At 42.1% G+C, this 21,502-nt stretch overlaps 1 protein-coding gene across 3 annotated transcripts; it reads right to left on the minus strand.

Annotated features, from left to right (window-relative positions):
• On the minus strand, positions 1-19,873 carry NUDT13 (nudix hydrolase 13). 3 transcript variants are annotated; one of them, XM_063307475.1, is made up of 9 exons: positions 19,812-19,873; positions 18,812-18,914; positions 17,342-17,481; positions 16,466-16,573; positions 12,120-12,226; positions 9,083-9,208; positions 3,501-3,612; positions 1,255-1,409; positions 1-360 (listed from the first exon to the last, which is right to left on the minus strand). In XM_063307475.1, exons 2-9 carry the CDS (start codon positions 18,898-18,900, stop codon positions 166-168), a joined length of 1,032 nt encoding a protein of 343 aa, XP_063163545.1. In that variant the 5' UTR covers positions 18,901-18,914; positions 19,812-19,873; the 3' UTR covers positions 1-165. The 3 variants fall into 3 exon arrangements, with proteins under 3 accessions (XP_063163545.1, XP_063163546.1, XP_063163547.1); XM_063307476.1 differs by lacking the exon at positions 9,083-9,208; XM_063307477.1 differs by lacking the exon at positions 1,255-1,409 and having other exon boundaries at positions 243-360.
• Positions 19,874-21,502: the final 1,629 nt, after the last annotated feature.

The raw sequence follows: 21,502 nt of genomic DNA on the forward strand, positions 1-21,502 counted from the left end.
AGCAATGAAATCTCAAGACAACATGCTAGAAGATCTAGTGTGGTTTACCAGTAAATGCTCCACAGAATATGGAGGATCACTGAAAAAAATACATCAGATATAAAGTTACTATCGGCCCCCTGCAGATGTTTTAACACAGAATAATAAATGGGTGAATCGTGTAATCTAAGGAGATTGAGAAGTTTGCTTCTTCACCCATTCCTGGATCAACCGTCGAGCTACAGCTTGTTTAGGTGGCACCCAAAAAGAGGTACAGTCATCCTTTTCTTTGGAAGGCCTTGGTTCCCGTCCAAGTGCCTTCACCACTTCGTCATGGCTGAACCACCTGGCAGATTCAAGTTCCTGAGTATTGACTGTACACTGCAAATGAAATAATGGAAAATCAAAGCAAAATAAAAATGGTTGTGTTCTAGTGAAACTGTATTAGTGCATTAGCTCTAGCTACAGCTGATACTGGGTAGCAACACAACACAGTCTCAGTTCAAATCTCATCTTCATCACAAGTTCAGCACAAGGCAAGACTTGATCGCACCCATCTCCTTCCCCACACATAATGCAAGAACATCCGAAAACCTGCCCTAGAGAAATACTGCAGAGGCTGCAAGGTAAGACACACACATTAAGTGTTCTCTTCAAGCAAGAAGATCCATAATATAATCTAACAGCTATCCATGACGATTACAATCATTTGCTCTGGAGTCCTTGGTGCTCTCTGAGCCTTTTGTTTTCTTGCAGACGTTTCATTGCCGGACTAGGCAACAGCTTCAGTGCGAAGAGGGAGTGGGAGTGGGAAGAGGGAGTGGCAAGGCCCACTCCCTCTTCGCACTGAAGATGTTGCCTAGTCTGGCAATCAAACGTCTGCAAGAAAACAAAAGGCTCAGAGAGCACCAAGGACTCCACAGTTCAACCCTGAGGTATAAACATTCACTTCGATTGGTAATCATATGCTCACCAGGCAGCATGGATAGAAAAGTTGGGTTGGGGAAGGACACGATCCAGAATTGTTTTTCAGCAGTTTCATAAAATGTCAAAGAACCAAGGTGAATAAGCATTATTTGTCAATTATTCTGAATCACAGTGGCCTCAAAATGTATAGAATTATGATATTCAGAAGTCCCAGAAAGTAGTTGGAGTAGTAGTCCAACACATCTGAAATGCACCAAGTCAGGGAAAGCTGAGTTCAAGAAAGGTTACTTTATCATTCCAAAACCAGCATAAAAACAATTCAAGGTAGGATTCAACCAGCATTCTTACTTTGCTCTGTAGGGGATGCACTAATGCATGACAAGCTATCATGAGGGTGCTGTTTGGGAATGGCCAGTGCTGAGATGCAGAGTACCAGAGAGATTTCACCTCTAAGCCTACTTCTTCAGCAACCTCCCGTTGGACTGTCTCTTCTAGGCTCTCACCTGGGAGCAGAAAACATGATGAAGGACATCTTCATACCCAGTATCTTTGCATCTTTCTTTAGCTTTTATGGCATGAGTATAAAAACTCTTCCTGACATATAAAAGTGGAGTATCAGGGTTTTTTTTAATGGAATATAATATACTGAACATAAAGTTGACATGCCATTCTTTTCACCAATAAAATAGTGTCCATATGCCAACGGTCATTCAAAATTCCATGAAACCATGTTTGTGATGATGCTTGAAGAATTAGTCTGCTACCACCTTAGCACTACCTTTTAAATACTGATTTTCATAACTGATAATTACTTTGCTTTATTTCAAAAAATGTATTTCGTTTGCTTTGCTCTTCTTAATGCCACTTAGGCTAGCTCTTGCGTGTCAGCAGAAAAGCCTACTAGAAGAAATCTTAAATGAATTGTTTACATGTGAGCCACCCAGGGTTGTTTTAAGATGGGTGGCTATACAAATGTTTTAAATGTAAGGATTGCCTATTCTAAAACACCATCAGACTCATAAACAGGATCATAAAGATATCTGATTTATTAAAGAATAGTATGCAGGATCACAAAGAAAGCTGAGAATGGAAAAAGCGCGCCAAATGCAAACTAAAAACCCTCGGTGCAAATGAGATCCCTCCCCCCGTAGAATCTTCCCAGGCTCACAATCCCAGGTGCTCCTAACAGCTTCTGATGGTCTGCGGGAAAAGGCCTTGAGCAGAGCACATAACCCAAACACATTCCATTGAAATGAACACAGATACAGAGCTTGGCACAAGGTCTCACAGCAGCTCCCTCCCAACAGAAACGCGCGTCAGCACCATGGCATGTGAAACGTTACGATGTACAGCGCACGTTGAAACAGTGAACATGACATTAAATCAATAAATTTCTAGAAATGTAATCTAATAACACTGCCAGTTACATTCATGATTTAAAAGCCAGGATTTTTTCACAAAAGTACTTGCCTAATTTATTTTTAGAAGTAATGTAAAACCTATTGACTATTGTCTTATTTGTTGTTCTAACAGAAAAAAACTATAAAGATGCTTGATTTGCGTCATCAAAAGGGTTTGCTCAATTGACCAAGCACCTAACTTGAATGCTACGTTCACAAACTTAAACAGGTCAAGTAAAGATCTGGCGGGTATTATGACACAGCATACTAAATTGATCAGGGTTAGATAATGGTTAGATTTTTACTTTAGCAAATTCATTGTATGTGGTTAGTTTATGAGTCAGTAAGTTAAGCATATGGCGCAAGACCGAACAGCATTTCATTCATAGGTCGCCATGAGTCGTAACCGACTCGACGGCAACACGTTAAGCAAAGTCAGAAAATACATTAATTCAGTAACCAAGTTAAATATGTTGGATAAATGCAGGCTGTGTTTAAAAAGTTGAGAATTTAGATAACAATACCTTTAAAGCCATACAGAATGACAGTCACTCCACTGGCTGGTTATTTTCTGGAGAATAATTCTAGTGTTTTGGACCATCGAAAAAGCTGGGTTCATACAACATGCTACACCAGAAATCATGGTTTACAAACCATAAATACTGGGTAGATAAAGCATACTAAGCCAAGACCAAACAACCACATCATGCCGCCTTCCTAGGCTAAATGATTTTATATTAAAAACCAATGACTAAAATAAAACATATTCCCCCAATCTAGTGTCCTGAAGATAGATTGAGACTGACACACTCCAAATGTTGGGATTGAGCTCTCAGAATTCCTAGCCAATTTGCTCTCAGTATGAGAGTGGCAGGTCTAACAAATCTGAAGGGCATCAGGTTGAAGAAGGCTCATCTAACACAAATGTTTCTGATTTTCTTAAGTTCTAAATCTATCAGGGTACTTCAAGAGCTGACTTGATTTTCTCCTTTTCTTAGATTCATTTCGAAGAAATGCAAGTACCCATTAACTTGCTTGGCCAGTCTGAGCATTATGGCAATTACATGCAACGTAATGAGCTGGTTAGTTAAGGCTCCCAAAGCTTACCATATATCATCCCTGCTCTGAGTTGGTTACCCGCTCTGAAGCTAAACTGTAACCTATCATTAAAATACTGTGGACGTGCTATCTTACCCACATCACAGAAGCCAGCCAAAGCACTATACATCCCTTTAGGAAATGACGCTTGCCGTACAAGAAGGCATCGACTCCCATCAGACACCAGCGTAATAACCACTGGAGACATCTAAAGAAGGCACAAAACACATCAAGACAATGATTGTACCAAAATAACACAAGTGTGGAATATGGGACCAGCAAGAGTGATTTCTAGAACAGTGTCCACTTCCATTTACTTGCCTCTTAAAGGCAGATCTAGGAGCAAAATAACGACAGCCAGAACACGTAATCCTGCTATCAGGATCAACCTTAAAGTTTTTGCTAGCCAAAGGGGGGTGGGGTGGGGGGGAAGACTGATGGTCAGAGTAGATGAGATAACTGGGCACGTAGAACTATATCTCAATATATGTTTTTCTAAACCCATCCATGGGGACACAGGTTCTGACCAGAGACTACATCACAATGCAGGAACTAAATCAATCAATCTGGCACCTTTTTCCTCTGGCAAATACACACACGGATACACACATAGTACCCTAATTTGTCCTGACAGCAAAAATGCATCTTCACACAACCCTTACCTGTATGCCCTCTCAGTCAGCACCAACCCTGTTGGTGTTCAGGAAAGCTAACAAGACCTGGCTGTTCTACAAAGCCTTGGGGATTGCTGGGGATTGGTGAGTTCCCACTTTGCAACAGGTAATATTTTCTGCTTGGAACATCTTCCTCGACGTGTCAGTGGTTAGGAAACTGGCCTTTTGGCTATCTTTTTTTCTTTTTTAAATTCTTTTCTATTTTACTTTGTATTATTGTAGGCCTTCAGCAAAGGATCGTTACCTTGCCGTGGTGCTGGAGCTTGAGCACCTCAATGATGCCATGAGCTAAACTGTGAAGGGCCACCCAAGACGGGAAGGTCATGACAGAGAGGTCAGACTAAATGCGATCCCTGGGGAAGGTAATGGCAACCCACCCCAGTATTCTTGCCGTGAAAACTCAATGGATCAGTACAACCAGAGATATGTCGGTATACCATTGGAAGATGAGACCCCCAGGTTGGAAGATGGTCAAAATGCTACTGGGGAGGAACAGAGGATGAGCTCAACTAGCCCCAGACGTGATGACGCAGCTAGCTCAAAGCCAAAAGGAAGGCTAGCAGCTGATGGTGCTGGTGGTGAATGGCGAATCCAATGTTCTAAGGATCAACACACCACTGGAACCTGGAATGTAAGATCTATGAGGCAGGGCAAATTGGATGTGGTTATTGGTGAGATGTCAAGATTAAAGATAGACGTTTTGGGTGTCAGTGAACTGAAATGGACTGGAATGGGCCACTTCACATCAAATGACCACCAGATCTACTACTGTGGACAAGAGGACCACAGAAGAAATGGAGTAGCCTTCATAATTAATAGGAAAGTGGCTAAAGCAGTGCTTGGATACAATCCAAAAAACGATAGAATGATCTCAGTTCGAATTCAGGGCAAGCCATCTAGCATCACAGTGATCCAAATATACGCCCCAACCACAGATGCTGAAGAAGCTGAAGTAGAACAGTTCTATGAGGATCTGCAGCACCTACTGGACAACACGCCTAAAAGAGATGTTATTTTCATCATGGGAGACTGGAATGCTAAGGTGGGCAGTCAAATGATACCTGGAATTACAGGTAAGTATGGCCTGGGTGAACAAAATGAAGCAGGTCATAGGCTGATAGAATTTTGCCAAGACAACTCACTCTGCATAACAAACACTCTCTTCCAACAACCTAAGAGACAGCTTTATACATGGACTTCACCAGACGGACAACACCGAAATCAGATTGACTACATCCTTTGCAGCCAAAGGTGGTGGACATCTATACAGTTGGTAAAAACAAGACCTGGAGCTGACTGTAGTTCAGATCACGAACTTCTTCTTGCACAATTTAGGATCAGACTAAAGAGATTAGGGAAGACCCACAGATCAGCTAGATATGAGCTCACTAATATTCCTAAGGAATATGCAGTGGAGGTGAAGAATAGATTTAAAGGACTGGACTTAGTAGATAGGGTCCCGGAAGAACTATGGACAGAAGTTTGCAGCATTGTTCAGGAGGCGGCAACAAAATACATCCCAAAGAAAGAGAAAACCAAGAAGGCAAAATGGCTGTCTGCTGAGACACTAGAAGTAGCTCAAGAAAGAAGGAAAGCAAAAGGCAACAGTGATAGGGGGAGATATGCCCAATTAAATGCAAAATTCCAGAGGTTAGCCAGAAGAGATAAGGAATTATTTTTAAACAAGCAATGCGCAGAAGTGGAAGAAGACAATAGAATAGGAAGGACAAGAGACCTCTTCCAGAAAATTAGAAATATCGGAGGTAAATTCCAGGCAAAAATGGGTATGATCAAAAACAAAGATGGCAAGGACCGAACAGAAGAAGAAGAGATCAAGAAAAGGTGGCAAGAATATACGGAAGACCTGTATAGGAAGGATAACAATATCGGGAATAGCTTGGACGGTGTGGTCAGTGAGCTAGAGCCAGACATCCTGAAGAGTGAGGTTGAATGGGCCTTAAAAAGCATTGCTAATAACAAGGCAGCAGGAGACGATGGCATCCCAGCTGAACTGTTCAAAATCTTGCAAGATGATGCTGTCAAGGTAATGCATGCTATATGCCAGCAAATTTGGAAAACACAACAATGGCCATCAGACTGGAAAAAATCAACTTATATCCCCATACCAAAAAAGGGAAACACTAAAGAATGTTCAAACTATCGAACAGTGGCACTCATTTCACATGCCAGTAAGGTAATGCTCAAGATCCTGCAAGGTAGATTTCAACAATTCATGGAGTGAGAATTGCCAGATGTACAAGCTGGGTTTAGAAAAGGCAGAGGAACTAGGGACCAAATTGCCAATATCCGCTGGATAATGGAAAAAGCCAGGGAGTTTCAGAAAAACATCTATTTCTGTTTTATTGACTATTCTAAAGCCTTTAACTGTGTGGACCAGAACAAATTGTGGCAAGTTCTTAGTGGTATGGGGATACCAGGTCATCTTGTCTGCCTCCTCAGGAATCTGTATAACGACCAAGTAGCAACAGTAAGAACAGACCACGGAACAACGGACTGGTTTAAGATTGGGAAAGGAGTACGGCAGGGCTGTATACTCTCACCCTACCTATTCAACTTGTACGCAGAACACATCATGCAACATGCTGGGCTTGAGGAATCCAAGGCTGGAGTTAAAATCGCTGGAAGAAACATTAACTATCTCAGATATGCAGATGATACCACTTTGATGGCTGAAAGCGAAGAGGAACTGAGGAGCCTTATGATGAAGGTGAAAGAAGAAAGTGCAAAAGCTGGCTTGCAGCTAAACCTCAAAAAAAACAAGATTATGGCAAACAGCTTGATTGATAACTGGCAAAAAGAGGGAGAAAATGTAGAAGCAGTGAAAGACTTTGTATTTCTAGGTGCAAAGATTACTGCAGATGCTGACTGCAGTCAGGAAATCAAAAGACGCTTAATTGTTGGGAGAAGACCAATGACCAATCTCGATAAAATAGTTAAGAGCAGAGACCTCACACTGACAACAAAGGTCCGCATAGTTAAAGCAATGGTGTTCCCCGCAGTAACATATGGCTGCGAGAGCTGGACCATAAGGAAGGCTGAGAGAAGGAAGATAGATGCTTTGGAATTGTAGTGTTGGAGGAAAATTCTGAGAGTGCCTTGGACTGCAAGAAGATCAAACCAGTCCACCCTCCAGGAAATAAAGCCAGACTGCTCACTTGAGGGAATGATATTCAAGGCAAAACTGAAATACTTTGGCCACATCATGAGAAGACAGGACACCCTGGAGAAGATGCTGATGCTAGGGAGAGTGGAAGGCAAAAGGAAGAGGGGCCAACCAAGGGCAAGATGGATGGATGATATTCTAGAGGTGACGGACTCGTCCCTGGGGGAGCTGGGGGTGTTGACGACCGACAGGAAGCTCTGGCGTGGGCTGGTCCATGGAGTCACAAAGAGTCGGAAGTGACTGAACGAATAAACAACAACAACAACAAATTATTGTAGGCAGCTCAGAGACTTACTGGAACTGAGCAGCCTATAAATTGCAGAAATAAATATATCAATAACATACATTTTTCCAGTTAAGGCAAAAAGCAACTTTCAGTAAGAGACTGAATCGCCAGAAATACTAGTCTAGGCAGTTGAAGCCTTTCTGTCAAGAACTTTTCTCTTCAAACTAGCTCTTAGAAAAGCGTTTGGTTCTAGCTGGCCAAAAAACTCACATTTTTAATACATATTGGGAACAATACCTTAAATTTGCTTCTTCCAAGTTTCGCAGCATGAACCCATCTGCCTAAAGAGCATTACTGAATTATTTTAGAATTTATCTTTGGGTTGGTCTTCCTTTCCTTCTGCAGGTCTTCTTTCACGCAGATGACAAGCAGAAGCTGGGGAAATCAAACTATTTTGTTTCAAAATATTATTTGGGGACCTACACAGAAGGATTTTGCCAATTTGGAGCCAATTTGGATCTAATCTGGATCTAAGAGAGAGTTCATTGCTAACTGGCTTTGAAAGCTAAATGTTGGATATTTTTTTTCTTTAGCTTTACTGTAATTTACTTGAAATAAAAACAAAGCTAATGTTTTCTTTGTAAATTGCTGCTTGGTAGAACCTGTAGGCAAAGGATTTTCCCACTGTTGGGAACCTTTGCCTCAGTACACCACCAGCCTCCTGGTTTCAAGGCAGTCCTCCCACTGATGCATGTTTCAGTGTCCTAGTCATCTAAAACACATATTCACTCATTCATTCACATATTCACTCTCCTTCATTCCAAAGACCACAACAACCACAACAAAGTTACAGAAATCACAACATGCTATTCTTCCATCATCACAGCTCACAGGAACAATTAAACGCACTGGTGGAAAGGTGGCTTGGCAACTTGGCAGTTCCCCTTGGGGGAGAATAGCTAACACTTCATTTCCTTTTCATTTTGGATGGAGTGGGTGAGAGGATTTTTATTACCCTGGCACCACTGAGAGCTTGCGGCAGGGACCAACAATGCTTTATTTGCTCACTAATAGGAACACCAATTGCCTTGTGGAATTCTCTGCGTATATATATTTTTTAATCCATTCAATCATATCCGATTCTCAGAGGCTGTCTGGACAAGTCCCTGCAGTTTTCTTGGCAAGGCTTTTCAGAAGTGGTTTGCCATTGCCTGCTTCCTAGGGCTGAGAGAAAGTGACTAGCCCAAAGTCACCCAGGTGGCTTTGCACCTAAGGCAGGACTAGAACTCCCGGTCTCCCAGTTTCTAACCTTAACCACTACACCAAACTGACTCTCTATTCTCAGTGTTTAGAGATCAGCAGAAGTGATAAATTTGCTTTAGACAGATTGGGGAATGTAGCTAGCAGTGATGTGGAAGTACCCTTAACTTAATGAAAAAAATAATAATTTTCTTTCCTATTCTGCAAGAATCATCCTAAGGATAACGCACAATTAGTGTAAAAAGTGTATTTACAGAAAGGTATGCCTGTGCGTACAAGTCTAGCTAGCTGTCTTTATGGCTCTAGAACACGCCTTTTCCATTCAGATGCCTACCTGTGGATAATAGATGATTCCATTGTTACGACAAATTCGTTTGCTCCCAGCCAAGTTCTTCACTGTGGGCTCTCCAGTTTTGCCACAATATTGGTTATTATCATGCCACCGAAGGAGTGCCTGAGACTTCAAATGTTAATTCAGTGAGTCAGGATATGAAAGGCTCTGATGAAAGCTCGAGAAGAACTGGATCTCTTTCCAGTTCACATTTCCACCATGAAAAGCATATAAATCAACATTTACTTTAAAAATTATCTGATTCAGATCATATATTGTATCTCTACAAGAATCCTACGTTATTTTATCTAGATGAGCAGATTAGGATTTGCCAAGGCTAATTAAGTGAACTTCATAGCAGAGTGGCAATCTTTGATTCTCACAAACTGGCTCTGAATTAAAATTGTGGACTACAGGTAGTCCTCACTTAACAACCATTCATTTAGTGACAGTTCAGACTTACAATGGTGTTGAAAAAAACGACTTACAACTGGTTCTCACACTTACGACTGTTGCAGCGTCCTCACGGTCAAATGATCGTGATTTGGGCAACTGGTTCACATTTATGACCGTTACAGCATCTCGTGGTCATTTGATTGCCATTTTCAACCTTTCCAGCCAGCTTCTGGAAAGCAAAATCAATGGGGAACTGTGTAATTCACTTAACGACATGTGGCTCGCTTAATGGCCACAGTGATTCATTTAATGGCTGCTGCAAAAAAGGTCATAAAATCCGGTTGGATTCACTTAATGACTGCCTTAGTTAGCAACCAAAATTCCAGTCCCAATTGTAGTCGTTAAGTGAGGACTACCTGTACTTTTTTGTTTTCATATTTGTATATTCTCAGCATTTAACTTTTAAAATATCTATGTGAAAAATCCTTAGTTATGGAAGAGCACGACAGTATCCCCAAAGCATCTGGTAAACTGACCCCATGTTGAGAGACCTGGAAAAAATGGACTTATTTCCAACCCCCCACCTTCCATGTGAGTCCATCTATACAATGGCCCAACTGCTGAAAACCAGACTCTGCTTTTATAATCAGATCATTTTAGAGATAAATTCCGATATACTGGATATACCCAGGAGACATTAGATGATGCATTGTCCATGGCCAAAGCAAGAATCTCTCCAAAGAAGCTTGCTTTCATTTAGCCCAAATATTCTATAAACTGAGCTTAGTGTTTAGAAGAGAAACTGGACAGAGGAGGAACAGGAGGAGGGGGTCTGCTTATCCACATACATGCAGGAGATCTGGTTTATCTCTCTACACTCTCTGAAGTCAACTTTGACCATGTGCTGAAACCCAAGATATCAGGCAAACAAGTAGCAAGTAAATACTCTAGCTAGATTGATTCCATTGATTTTACTTGGAATTGTCCGTTTGATTCTTGCTTCCCCTCTTAGATTTCCCCTGTCCCAATAAATTTCCTTTTGTCTTTAGAGATCTGGCTTCATTGACTTAATGAGGGGATTTCTCAGTAAAACCATCTTCTCAGTGCAAGACCGCATGAGTACACAGTTAGCTCTTGTGGTTCAGGACTGGCACAAGATTTGTTAAGTTCTGCCCTTCTGAGTCTCAGACAAGAAAAACCTTTCTGTTTCTCCTAGGGCTGTGCTAAAGAGAGAAGTCCTGGGTAGAAGTGCTAAGAAATCCCCTTCTGGGCCGACTACAGGGTTTCAGAAAGTTTAGCCTATCTGGTAGAAGCCTGTGATGAGTACCTTAAGTGGGAACCCTTGCAAAAAGAGGCTTGCCACTAAGGCTTTAAATTCTCCCCCTTCCTGTTTTTTAGGAAATAAATTATTCCCTAAGAGATTCTTCCCCATTTCTCCAGCACTTATCAGTGCTTCAGAATCATGAATAGCCCATTTCTGGATGCCACATCCACTTGGAAAATATCCAAATCACTATTTGTTATTGCCAGGCCTTCATTGGGCTTGAGCCTGGTTTGCAGCACGGTGATGTCACTTCCACTCAAAAATGTGGTCAACAGCAGCTGTCACCATATCTAAGCAGGACACATTGAAGCTGAAGAGGTGAAATCGTATCTTGAATACCTGACCACATCAAAGTGAAAGGTGTCATGAGTACTGATGGCGAGCAGGAGGGGGCCCCTATCCCGGGGGGAAAACGCATGCGTAGTACTGAGGAGTTAAGCAGCCATTCAAAGAGACACAGATCAGACCTGCCTTAACCTTTGGGGTTTATCTGTCTGGGTTTTTCCCACGCTTCTTCAGTTTGTTAGGATTTTCTGTCTAATGTAGCAGTAATAAAGTACTAGAGACCTATTCCTTGTCTCGGCATGGTTCCTGGCTGTTAGGACAAAAGGTGTCATTATGGTTAAGCTGTAATGATTGTGTTCAAGCACCGCACTTAAGCCATAATGGGATTTGTTTGGTTTTCGCTTTAAAGTCAGCCCCCGCAATTTGCAATCTGTGGTTTATCACTTAGTGTGGTGTGTGAAGCTAGCCACCAGGCCTTATTTAACAAACCACAGTTAAAGGAATAATGGCCGAATACAATGAGCTATTAAACAAAAATAAGAGTCAGTTCTGGTCTTCTTGTGTTCATACGTTCTAGTAAATCAATGGAACAATGCACTAGGTATCTCTGATTTGACATGAATCTCATTGGGGAAGAGCATGACACACTCCAGGTTCTTCAATTAATGAAATTGACCTACTCCAATCAACATCTCTGGATGGTATTGACAAACTGAGCTATTTTGATAAGAAGCCAACAGACCTCCTCAAAGAAGGCCAAAGAAGAGTTAGAAAAGGAGGTGGTTCACAGAATTGAGAGGAAGAAGATGATAAAAAGAGAGAGAGGGAGGGAGGGAGGGAGGGAGGGAGGGAGGGAGGGAGGGAGGGAGGGAGGGAAAGAATAAATTCAGGCAGTCATAAACTGCCAACATCAGAAGCTGAATTTCATAACTTTCTTGGGAAACGCTGCTAATTCTTTACCAGCAAGATTCCAATACTATATACAAGTTCACATACATCATATGCTTTTACAGTATTTTATGCATAAAATCATACCGTGGAAACCAAAGATGCATCTTCCTCCTCTAATTGGAAGAAAGCTTTCTGTAAATCTGCAAAGGATCCATCAAGTTCAGATTCAACAGCAGATCTTGACAAGGATCCTAGAATTCAATAAATCTGTGGGAATCAAACATCTTGATTATTACCCCCTCCCCACACCCTTTCCATGCATTAAACCACCAGTGTTGTAGAGTCAGTATTACTGCTGATACAGCCAACCAATAATCATTACAGAAGTATTCAGGTCAGGGATTCTATAGCAGACCTAAACTGTGGTGTGAGCAAGATTAGTGGCCCTGGCAATTATCTTCTTTATCACAGAAATGGAGATCAATGGCTCACGTTAACAACAAATAGGCAGATGCTGCTCTTCTCCCTACTTTCTGTTACACATCCTGATGTAACCCACAATTATCAGGGTGACAAGCAGAAAAGACAACAGCCAGAATCAGAATCAGCTGTATTTGGTGAAAACACACAAATAATTAGACTGGAAATCAAGTTTGCAAACGTCTCCAAATTATTCAAGACATCGGAAAAATCTCCCTCCTAAGCGAATGAATGAGCATCAGCATTGCACGTGCGATTCAGTGTATACAAGGTTGAAGAGGAAATGTCACATCCACCTTGAACTATTCTGTACAGTTTTGGTCATTTCATTTTAAAAAGGAGAGTGGACTTCTGAATTTCGTTCTTAAAAAAAGTATGACTAAGCAAAGACATGGCGGAGGATTATGAAAGCATAATGAGGGCTTTTTCATCGCTCTTTCAAAATACTGCAAAAATGCAAAATAGCTTTCTTTCAGAGAACCAAATGCACAAGGTCCAGAATACCACAAACTAGTTCCAATGGAGAGGATTTGCCTCCAGAAACCAGGAATGATCTGTTCCCAGATGGACAAATTTGCACATCCCTAGTATGTGAGATTTAGTTTCACACCATCTATAGCAGTGTTTCTCAACCTTGGCAACTTTAAGGTACGTGGACTTCAACTCCCAGAATTGGGAGTTGAAGTCCATACATCTTAAAGTTGCCAAGGTTGAGAAACACTGATCTATAATGTAGCAATGTTTGTTGTTTATTCGTTTAGTCGCTTCCGACTCTTCGTGACTTCATGGACCAGCCCACGCCAGAGCTTCCTGTCGGTCGTCAACACCCCCAGCTCCCCCAGGGACGAGTCCGTCACCTCTAGAATATCATCCATCCATCTTGCCCTTGGTCGGCCCCTCTTCCTTTTGCCTTCCACTCTCCCTAGCATCAGCATCTTCTCCAGGGTGTCCTGTCTTCTCATGATGTGGCCAAAGTATTTCAGTTTTGCCTTTAATATCATTCCCTCAAGTGAGCAGTCTGGCTTTATTTCCTGGAGGATGGACTGGTTGGATCTTCTTGCAGTCCAAGGCACTCTCAGAATTTTCCTCCAACACCACAGTTCAAAAGCATCGATCTTCCTTCGCTCAGCCTTCCTTATGGTCCAGCTCTCGCAGCCATATGTTACTACAGGGAACACCATTGCTTTAACTATGCGGGCCTTTGTTGTCAGTGTGATGTCTCTGCTCTTAACTATTTTATCGAGATTTGTCATTGCTCTTCTCCCAAGGATTAAGCGTCTTCTGATTTCCTGACTGCAGTCAGCATCTGCAGTAATCTTTGCACCTAGGAATACAAAGTCTTTCACTGCTTCTACATTTTCTCCCTCTATTTGCCAGTTATCAATCAAGCTGGTTGCCATAATCTTGGTTTTTTTGAGGTTTAGCTGCAAGCCAGCTTTTGCACTTTCTTCTTTCACCTTCATCATAAGGCTCCTCAGTTCCTCTTCACTTTCAGCCATCAAAGTGGTATCATCTGCATATCTGAGATTGTTAATGTTTCTTCCAGAGATTTTAACTCCAGCCTTGGATTCCTCAAGACCAGCTTGTCGCATGATGTGTTCTGCATACAAGTTGAATAGGTAGGGTGAGAGTATACAGCCCTGCCGTACTCCTTTCCCAATCTTAAACCAGTCCGTTGTTCCATGGTCTGTTCTTACTGTTGCTACTTGGTTGTTATACAGATTCTTCAGGAGGCATACAAGATGACTTGGTATCCCCATACCACTAAGAACTTGCCACAATTTGTTATGGTCCACACAGTCAAAGGCTTTAGAATAGTCAATAAAACAGAAATAGATGTTTTTCTGAAACTCCCTGGCTTTTTCCATTATCCAGCGGATATTGGCAATTTGGTCTCTAGTTCCTCTGCCTTTTCTAAACCCAGCCTGTACATCTGGCAATTCTCGCTCCATGAACTGCTGAAGTCTACCTTGCAGGATCTTGAGCATTACCTTACTGGCATGTGAAATGAGTGCCACTGTTCGATAGTTTGAACATTCTTTAGTGTTTCCCTTTTTTGGTATGGGGATATAAGTTGATTTTTTCCAATCTGATGGCCATTCTTGTGTTTTCCAAATTTGCTGGCATATAGCATGCATTACCTTGACAGCATCATCTTGCAAGATTTTGAACAGTTCAGCTGGGATGCCGTCGTCTCCTGCTGCCTTGTTATTAGCAATGCTTCTTAAGGCCCACTCAACCTCACTCTTCAGGATGTCTGGCTCTAGCTCACTGACCACACCGTCAAAGCTATCCCCGATATTGTTATCCTTCCTATACAGGTCTTCTGTATATTCTTGCCACCTTTTCTTGATCTCTTCTTCTTCTGTTAGGTCCTTGCCATCTTTGTTTTTGATCATACCCATTTTTGCCTGGAATTTACCTCCGATGTTTCTAATTTTCTGGAAGAGGTCTCTTGTCCTTCCTATTCTATTGTCTTCTTCCACTTCCGTGCATTGCTTGTTTAAAAATAATTCCTTATCTCTTCTGGCTAACCTCTGGAATTTTGCATTTAATTGGGCATATCTCCCCCTATCGCTGTTGCCTTTTGCTTTCCTTCTTTCTTGGGCTACTTCTAGTGTCTCAGCAGACAGCCATTTTGCCTTCTTGGTTTTCTCTTTCTTTGGGATGTATTTTGTTGCCGCCTCCTGAACAATGCTGCCAACTTCTGTCCAGAGTTCTTCCGGGACCCTATCTACTAAGTCCAGTCCCTTAAATCTATTCTTCACCTCCACTGCATATTCCTGAGGAATATTCGTGAGCTCATATCTAGCTGATCTGTGGGTCTTCCCTAATCTCTTTAGTCTGATCCTAAATTGTGCAAGAAGAAGTTCATGGTCTGAACTACAGTCAGCTCCAGGCCTAGTTTTTACCGACTGTACAGATGTCCGCCACCTTTGGCTGCAAAGGATGTAATCAATCTGATTTCGGTGTTGTCCATCTGGTGAAGTCCATGTGTAAAGCCGTCTCTTAGGTTGTTGGAAGAGAGTGTTTGTTATGCAGAGTGAATTGTCTTGGCAAAATTCTATCAGCCTATGTCCTGCTTCGTTTTGTTCTCCCAGGCCATACTTACCTGTAATTCGAGGTGTCATTTGACTGCCCACCTTAGCGTTCCAGTCTCCTGTGATGAAAATAACATCTCTTTTAGGCGTATTGTCCAGTAGGTGCTGCAGATCCTCATAGAACTGCTCTACTTCAGCTTCTTCAGCATTTGTGGTTGGGGCGTATATTTGGATCACTGTGATGTTAGATGGCTTGCCCTGAATTCGAATTGAGATCATTCTGTCGTTTTTGGGGTTGTATCCAAGCACTGCTTTAGCCACTTTACTATTAATTATGAAGGCTACTCCATTTCTTCTGTGGTCCTCTTGTCCACAGTAGTAGATCTGGTGGTCATTTGATGTGAAGTGGCCCATTCCAGTCCATTTCAGTTCACTGACGCCCAGAATGTCTATCTTTAATCTTGACATCTCACCAATAACTACATCCAATTTGCCCTGGCTCATAGATCTTACATTCCAGGTTCCAATGGTGTGTTGATCCTTAGAACATCGGATTCGCCGTTCACCACCAGCACCGTCGGCCGCTAACCGTCCTTTCGGCTTTGAGCTAGCTGCGTCATCACGACTGGGGCTAGTTGAGCTCATCCTCTGTTCCTCCCCAGTAGCATTTTGACCATCTTCCGACCTGGGGGTCTCATCTTCCGATGGTATACCGACATATCTCTGGTTGTACTGATCCATTTAGTTTTCACGGCAAGAATACTGGGGTGGGTTGCCATTACCTTCCCCAGGGATCGCATTTAGTCTGACCTCTCTGTCATGACCTTCCCGTCTTGGGTGGCCCTTCACGGTTTAGCTCATGGCATCATTGAGGTGCTCAAGCTCCAGCACCACGACAAGGTAACGATCCTTTGCGGAGATGTAGCAATGAGGGACAGGTTATTAACATCCACGCATAAAAATTCTAACCTAGGTCAAGAGCAAAATATGGGGTGCATTCTTCTGAACAGCCAACCAGCATGGATTCTTCTATCACCTCCTCATTCTGCTGAAACTTTTGCAAAAATCTTTTAATTTCTGAAAAATATTAGAATAAGGGGATGCATTCAAAGATACAATCACAACCACTGCGATTATTCATTGACATATTTACAATCTAGGATAGTAGGCCTAAAAGAAATGCACAGCACAGATGCTTCATCACAAATCTGGATTAATACGAAAGCAATGTTACAATAAAGTTTTTTCCAAAGGAATCCAATGAATTGCAGTTTTACAAGAGCACTGAGATTTAATTTTCTATTAAAGATCTCCAGCTCCCTTCCTGCATCCTCATCGCTTAAATTGCTATCATCCTAGGCTGCTGGCAAGTAGAAAACAAGGGCATCTTTGACATTCTGTAACATTAAGTCTAGGATGCCCCTTCCTGTAACTTAATGTTACAGGATGTTTTTTCTAAGTAGACTCTGATTGCATGGTAGAAAAGTCTTCCTAGCAGTAAGAGAGGCTTAACAGTGGAGCCAGTGATTCAGAGTGGGGAAGGGCTCAGCATCATTGGACATGTTCAACTAGAGGCTACAAAGCCTTGATGGTTTAAATCCCCCTTTCCAAATCTATGATTCCTATAGATATAACGCTGATCAGGAATATCAGCATTAATCTGGTAGAATTATGTCTGATAATGGTGAAAGGTGAAAGGTCCTCTGTGCAAGCACCGAGTCATGTCTGACCCTTTGGGGGGATGCCGCTTTCGCAACGTTTTCTTGGCAGACTAGAGTGGGGTGGTTGGCCATTGCCTTCCCCAGCCGTCACTGTATTATGTCTGATAATACAGAAGCTAAATACCTGCTGCCTTTATCTTTGGGGCTAATAATGCTTTTCCTTTTTGCTGCACAAAGGGAGATAAGTTGTAAAACAGGAAGAAAGTTCCGGAGTTATAGGCTTGCCGACAAGCATCATCATCTTCTTTCAGCTTGAACATGTATCTGTAATTGGGAGAGGATTAGGAGCACCACACAATTAGACCAAACAATCACCTTCCCTGTGTTCATTCAGCTGCTGGCTGAGCTAAACAACGCAATCTAGTCCTGTTAGGTCTGTTCAGAAGCGCAGTCTTGTTCATAAGCTGCTGGCTAGAGCACCAAACCCTCAGCGCAAGCTTTCTTTGCTGTTCTCTGTACGCCCTTGGAACCTGACCCCTTTTTTTTATAGCTGGCCAGTGTGGGAGTGCAAAGAAAATCATGGCAAATCTCAAAGGCCTCTTGGCTTCAGGACAGAAAGAAGAACCCTGAAGAGTTTGAGACAAGATGAGGCAGGACTACCCATCCTGCAGCTCAAGAAGGAATACTGCAAATTATCTTTGCAGTCTTTCTCTGGAGCAGCAGCTGAGCTTCATGGGGCTGCCCTTGAAGACCACCCAGAAGCTTTAGTTGGTCCAGAATGCAGTGGTCTAGGTAGTTAGGAGCGCAGCTCATTATGCCCATGTGACTCCACTACTCCACAAGTTACATGGCTCCCTATAGGTTTTTGGGTACGATGCAAGGTGCTGGATCCCCTTTAAAGCCCTACACACCATAGGATCAGGTTACTTGTGGGATCACCTGCCCCCAAGAACATTTACTCACCCCACACACCCATAGGGAGTGCATGCTCCAGGTTCCCTCCTTTAAATATTGCTGCCTTAGGGAACCTAGGGCGTGTGCCTTCTCAGGCTACCCCTCTGGAATGATCTCCACCCCGAAATATGATAAGCAGCAACTCTGCTTGTCTTTAGAAAACCCACTAACATGTGGCTTTTCCTCCAGGCATTTGGGTCCAGTTGAGTGGAGTCTCCTTTTGGTTGAGTAATTACTGCATTTGGTCACCATTTTATATATTGGATTGTTCTTTTTTAATGCTATATGGGGGGGGGAGTGTTGCTTATTGCTTGTTTCTGTTGTACGTCACTCATAGTTTGAGATGGGTAGCCCTATAAATCCATTAAATCAATAATAAACAAACAAACAAACTTCAGCTTGCAAAGAGCTGCACAGGCTGCACAATGTTGTGGAGACACAAGAGGGCAGCACGGATCATAAATTGGCACACGTGGAAGGGAATGATTATGTTCAGCAGGGTTTTATCTTCTGTATATAAATACAGGAATATAGCCCAAAGCATTCTGTGATAGAATCTACTACCATACCCACAAACTTTGTAAAACTTTACTATAATGTAGGATAATTCTTAATTTATCTCCTTAGCTGATATATTTTGAGAAGACTTGATTTAAGCAGACTATGTCTCAGATTTCTCACGGGCTAAGAACAGACATACCTCATTCGCCTGACGTAGGTTGAATAAATCCGGTAACACAGAGCTGACGTTCTTCTATATCCCACTTGACATGCCAAAGCTATTACCATCTTGCATGCCACAACTGAAAAAAACAGAGCTATAAAACAAGTTGTAAATTACCAGTTTCCTAACCTGATCATGGAAGGAGCAAGCCCATTCATTCATTGGGGAGGAGGATAAGGAGAGAAATACTGCATGCCTTTTGACACTGGAAGACCAGAAGAGGCAGTGAGCAGCTGCTCACAGACACTGAAGCTCAAACTGTTATTATATCTTTCATTACCTTCCACTGTTGTTTAGGTTTTAAGCATTTTTCATTATTACTAAGAACCTTTTAATGACTGAAATATAGTAACAAAAACTAAATAAACTTTTGAATTCTCTCCCTGGAGATTCTACATGAACTTTCCATTTACTATCCATAGTTTTACCTTCCATTTCCAGTCAATAGTTTGAGCGTTTCTCTGAAACAAAACACAAAAACAAAAAGGTCCCCACCACCATTGATTACACCAAACTTTTAAGACCAGCAAAGCAATCCCAACCATTTTCATTCAGGATAAAATCGCAAAAAAAAAATGTAATGCAGTATCTCCGGCTATGTCTTTAGGGCTGCAAAGTTAACCAAGTGAAGACTTCGTTTTTTTCAATTAACTATCATACAGGCTATGAAGATAAACTAACGAAGCAGGCGACGGAAAGCTTTCAGCAGTATGTAATAGTGGAATGGGGGGAAAAAACAGAGGTGGAGATCCTTACTTTGGAAGTAAGGGCTATTAAACATATCAATACCCCCCTAAAGTTTAATCCGCGAAATGCTGAAAAGCGTGGCTCTGTTTTCAAAAGCCAAAAAACACCGAAACGCACAATCACGGCAAGAATGAAAATTTTAAATATAGAGCTGAAAAGGACCAGTCTGATCAATCATTTGGCGCACTGTTTTTATAACAACGATAGTCAAAATACGCCTTTCACTTACTAGCCTTCCACTTCCTACAGCTTCCGTCAGCAGGAAGTATTGCATGGCGGTTCCGCCACGAAGGAAATACTCGGCTGAGTTTCTATGGTACGGCAAACCACATTGCCCATAACGCCTCTCTTTGTCCCAAGACGTGCGAGCGTGTGTGTGTTAAATGCTGGAGATTATATAGGTTGCAAATTTCCTAAAGGGCTGCTTAGCGTCCTCCTAATTTTTCCGTAGGATAGGATTAAAATAGCAAAGAAGGAATTATTAAAATCGTAGAATCAACACTGCAGATCCCGGAGCGTTTGCACGAGATAAAATGCCAAAAAGCAAATGCTGATTCTGTTAGCTGGTTTAAAAACAGGCTGCTTAGGAATGTAAAAGCGAAGTGAGCTGCAAATGGTGATCAAGTCTGACGATGTATTTCCATTGCCACAGACTCCAGCGCTGAACTCTGCTGTACGGGATGCTCCAAATGTTTCCCGGATAAATGGAAGGGCTGTAGCTTCACCCACAGGCTGAATCGCCAAGAGAAGTTGCTGCCAGTCACTGTAGACCACTGTTTCTCAACCTTGACAAGTTTAAGATGTGTGGCCTTCAACTCCCAGAATTCCCCAGCCAGCTGGCTGGGGAATTCTGGGAGTTGAAGGCCACACTTCTTAAACTTGCCAAGGTTGAGAAACACTGCTGTAGACAATACTGATTTAGATGGAAAAGCTAACTCAGTATAAAACAACTTGTCAAGTCTCCATGCTAGAATATGGGATTCTTCTCATGCCAAATCTTTTTTAATCAATGTTAGGTAGGTAAAGGTAAAGGTTTCCCTTGACGTCAAGTCCAGTCGTGTCCGACTCTAGGGGGCGGTGCTCATCTCCGTTTCAAAGCCTTGGAGCCGGCGTTGTCCATAGGACACTATGGAGGTCATGTGGCCAGCATGACTCACGGAACGCCGTTACCTTCCCGCCGAAGCGGTACCTATTGATCTACTCACATTTGCATGTTTTCGAACTGCTAGGTGAGCAGGAGCTGGGACGAGCAACGGGAGCTCACCCCGCCGCGCGGTTTCGAACCGCCGACCTTCCGATCGACAGCTCAGCGGTTTAACCCACAGCGCCACCGCGTCCCCAATGTTAGGTACTAAGCTAATTTAAGAGAAAAATATGCATGCACAGAACAGAATGGAACAATACACTGCACTTTCAAATATAATGGTCATAACAAAAGTATTGTTAGTAATAACACTGAAAGAAAAAGAGGACCCTAGCAAATTATGTTATAAACAACTCCAAAAGCTTTAACCATATTGCCCAAAGTCTTCTTGCTACTTTGTAAAAAAATAAAACCAAACCCCATGTAACCTAATTCAAATATTGGCAGACAATACATATCAACAGTCCATAGCTGCACATCGGGTTTAGCTTTCTTCTTCTTGTGCTGTCTGATAATTCTGTTAGCCAATCCCTATGCCCCAAAATCTGTAGTTCTTCGTATCTTGATAGATTCCAAACAGAATACCAGGAAGAACATATACTAGAGTCTTTGAGATTGTGGCAGTTTATGTATTTCATAGACAAAGAACATAGACATCTTTAACATGCAGCAATCGATACAAACTCATAGTAACAATTCTAACAATGTCATCCCAATCTGTGACAGTAATAGGACAAGACCAAACCATATGAGTTAATATTGCATCTCCAACAGCA

Source organism: Candoia aspera, chromosome 6 (genome assembly GCF_035149785.1).
Source record: "Candoia aspera isolate rCanAsp1 chromosome 6, rCanAsp1.hap2, whole genome shotgun sequence".
Lineage (NCBI taxonomy): Eukaryota > Metazoa > Chordata > Lepidosauria > Squamata > Boidae > Candoia > Candoia aspera.

Excerpts from the sequence above, each read along its gene's own strand:
- NUDT13 (XM_063307475.1), bottom strand. The coding sequence starts at position 18,900 with ATGGTAATAGCTTTGGCATGTCAAGTGGGATATAGAAGAACGTCAGCT. Across the intron at positions 9,209-12,119 it reads ATGCATCTTTGGTTTCCACG|TCTCAGGCACTCCTTCGGTG; the intron begins GTATGATTTTAT and ends TAACATTTGAAG. Across the intron at positions 361-1,254 it reads TGCATCCCCTACAGAGCAAA|TGTACAGTCAATACTCAGGA; the intron begins GTAAGAATGCTG and ends TTTCATTTGCAG.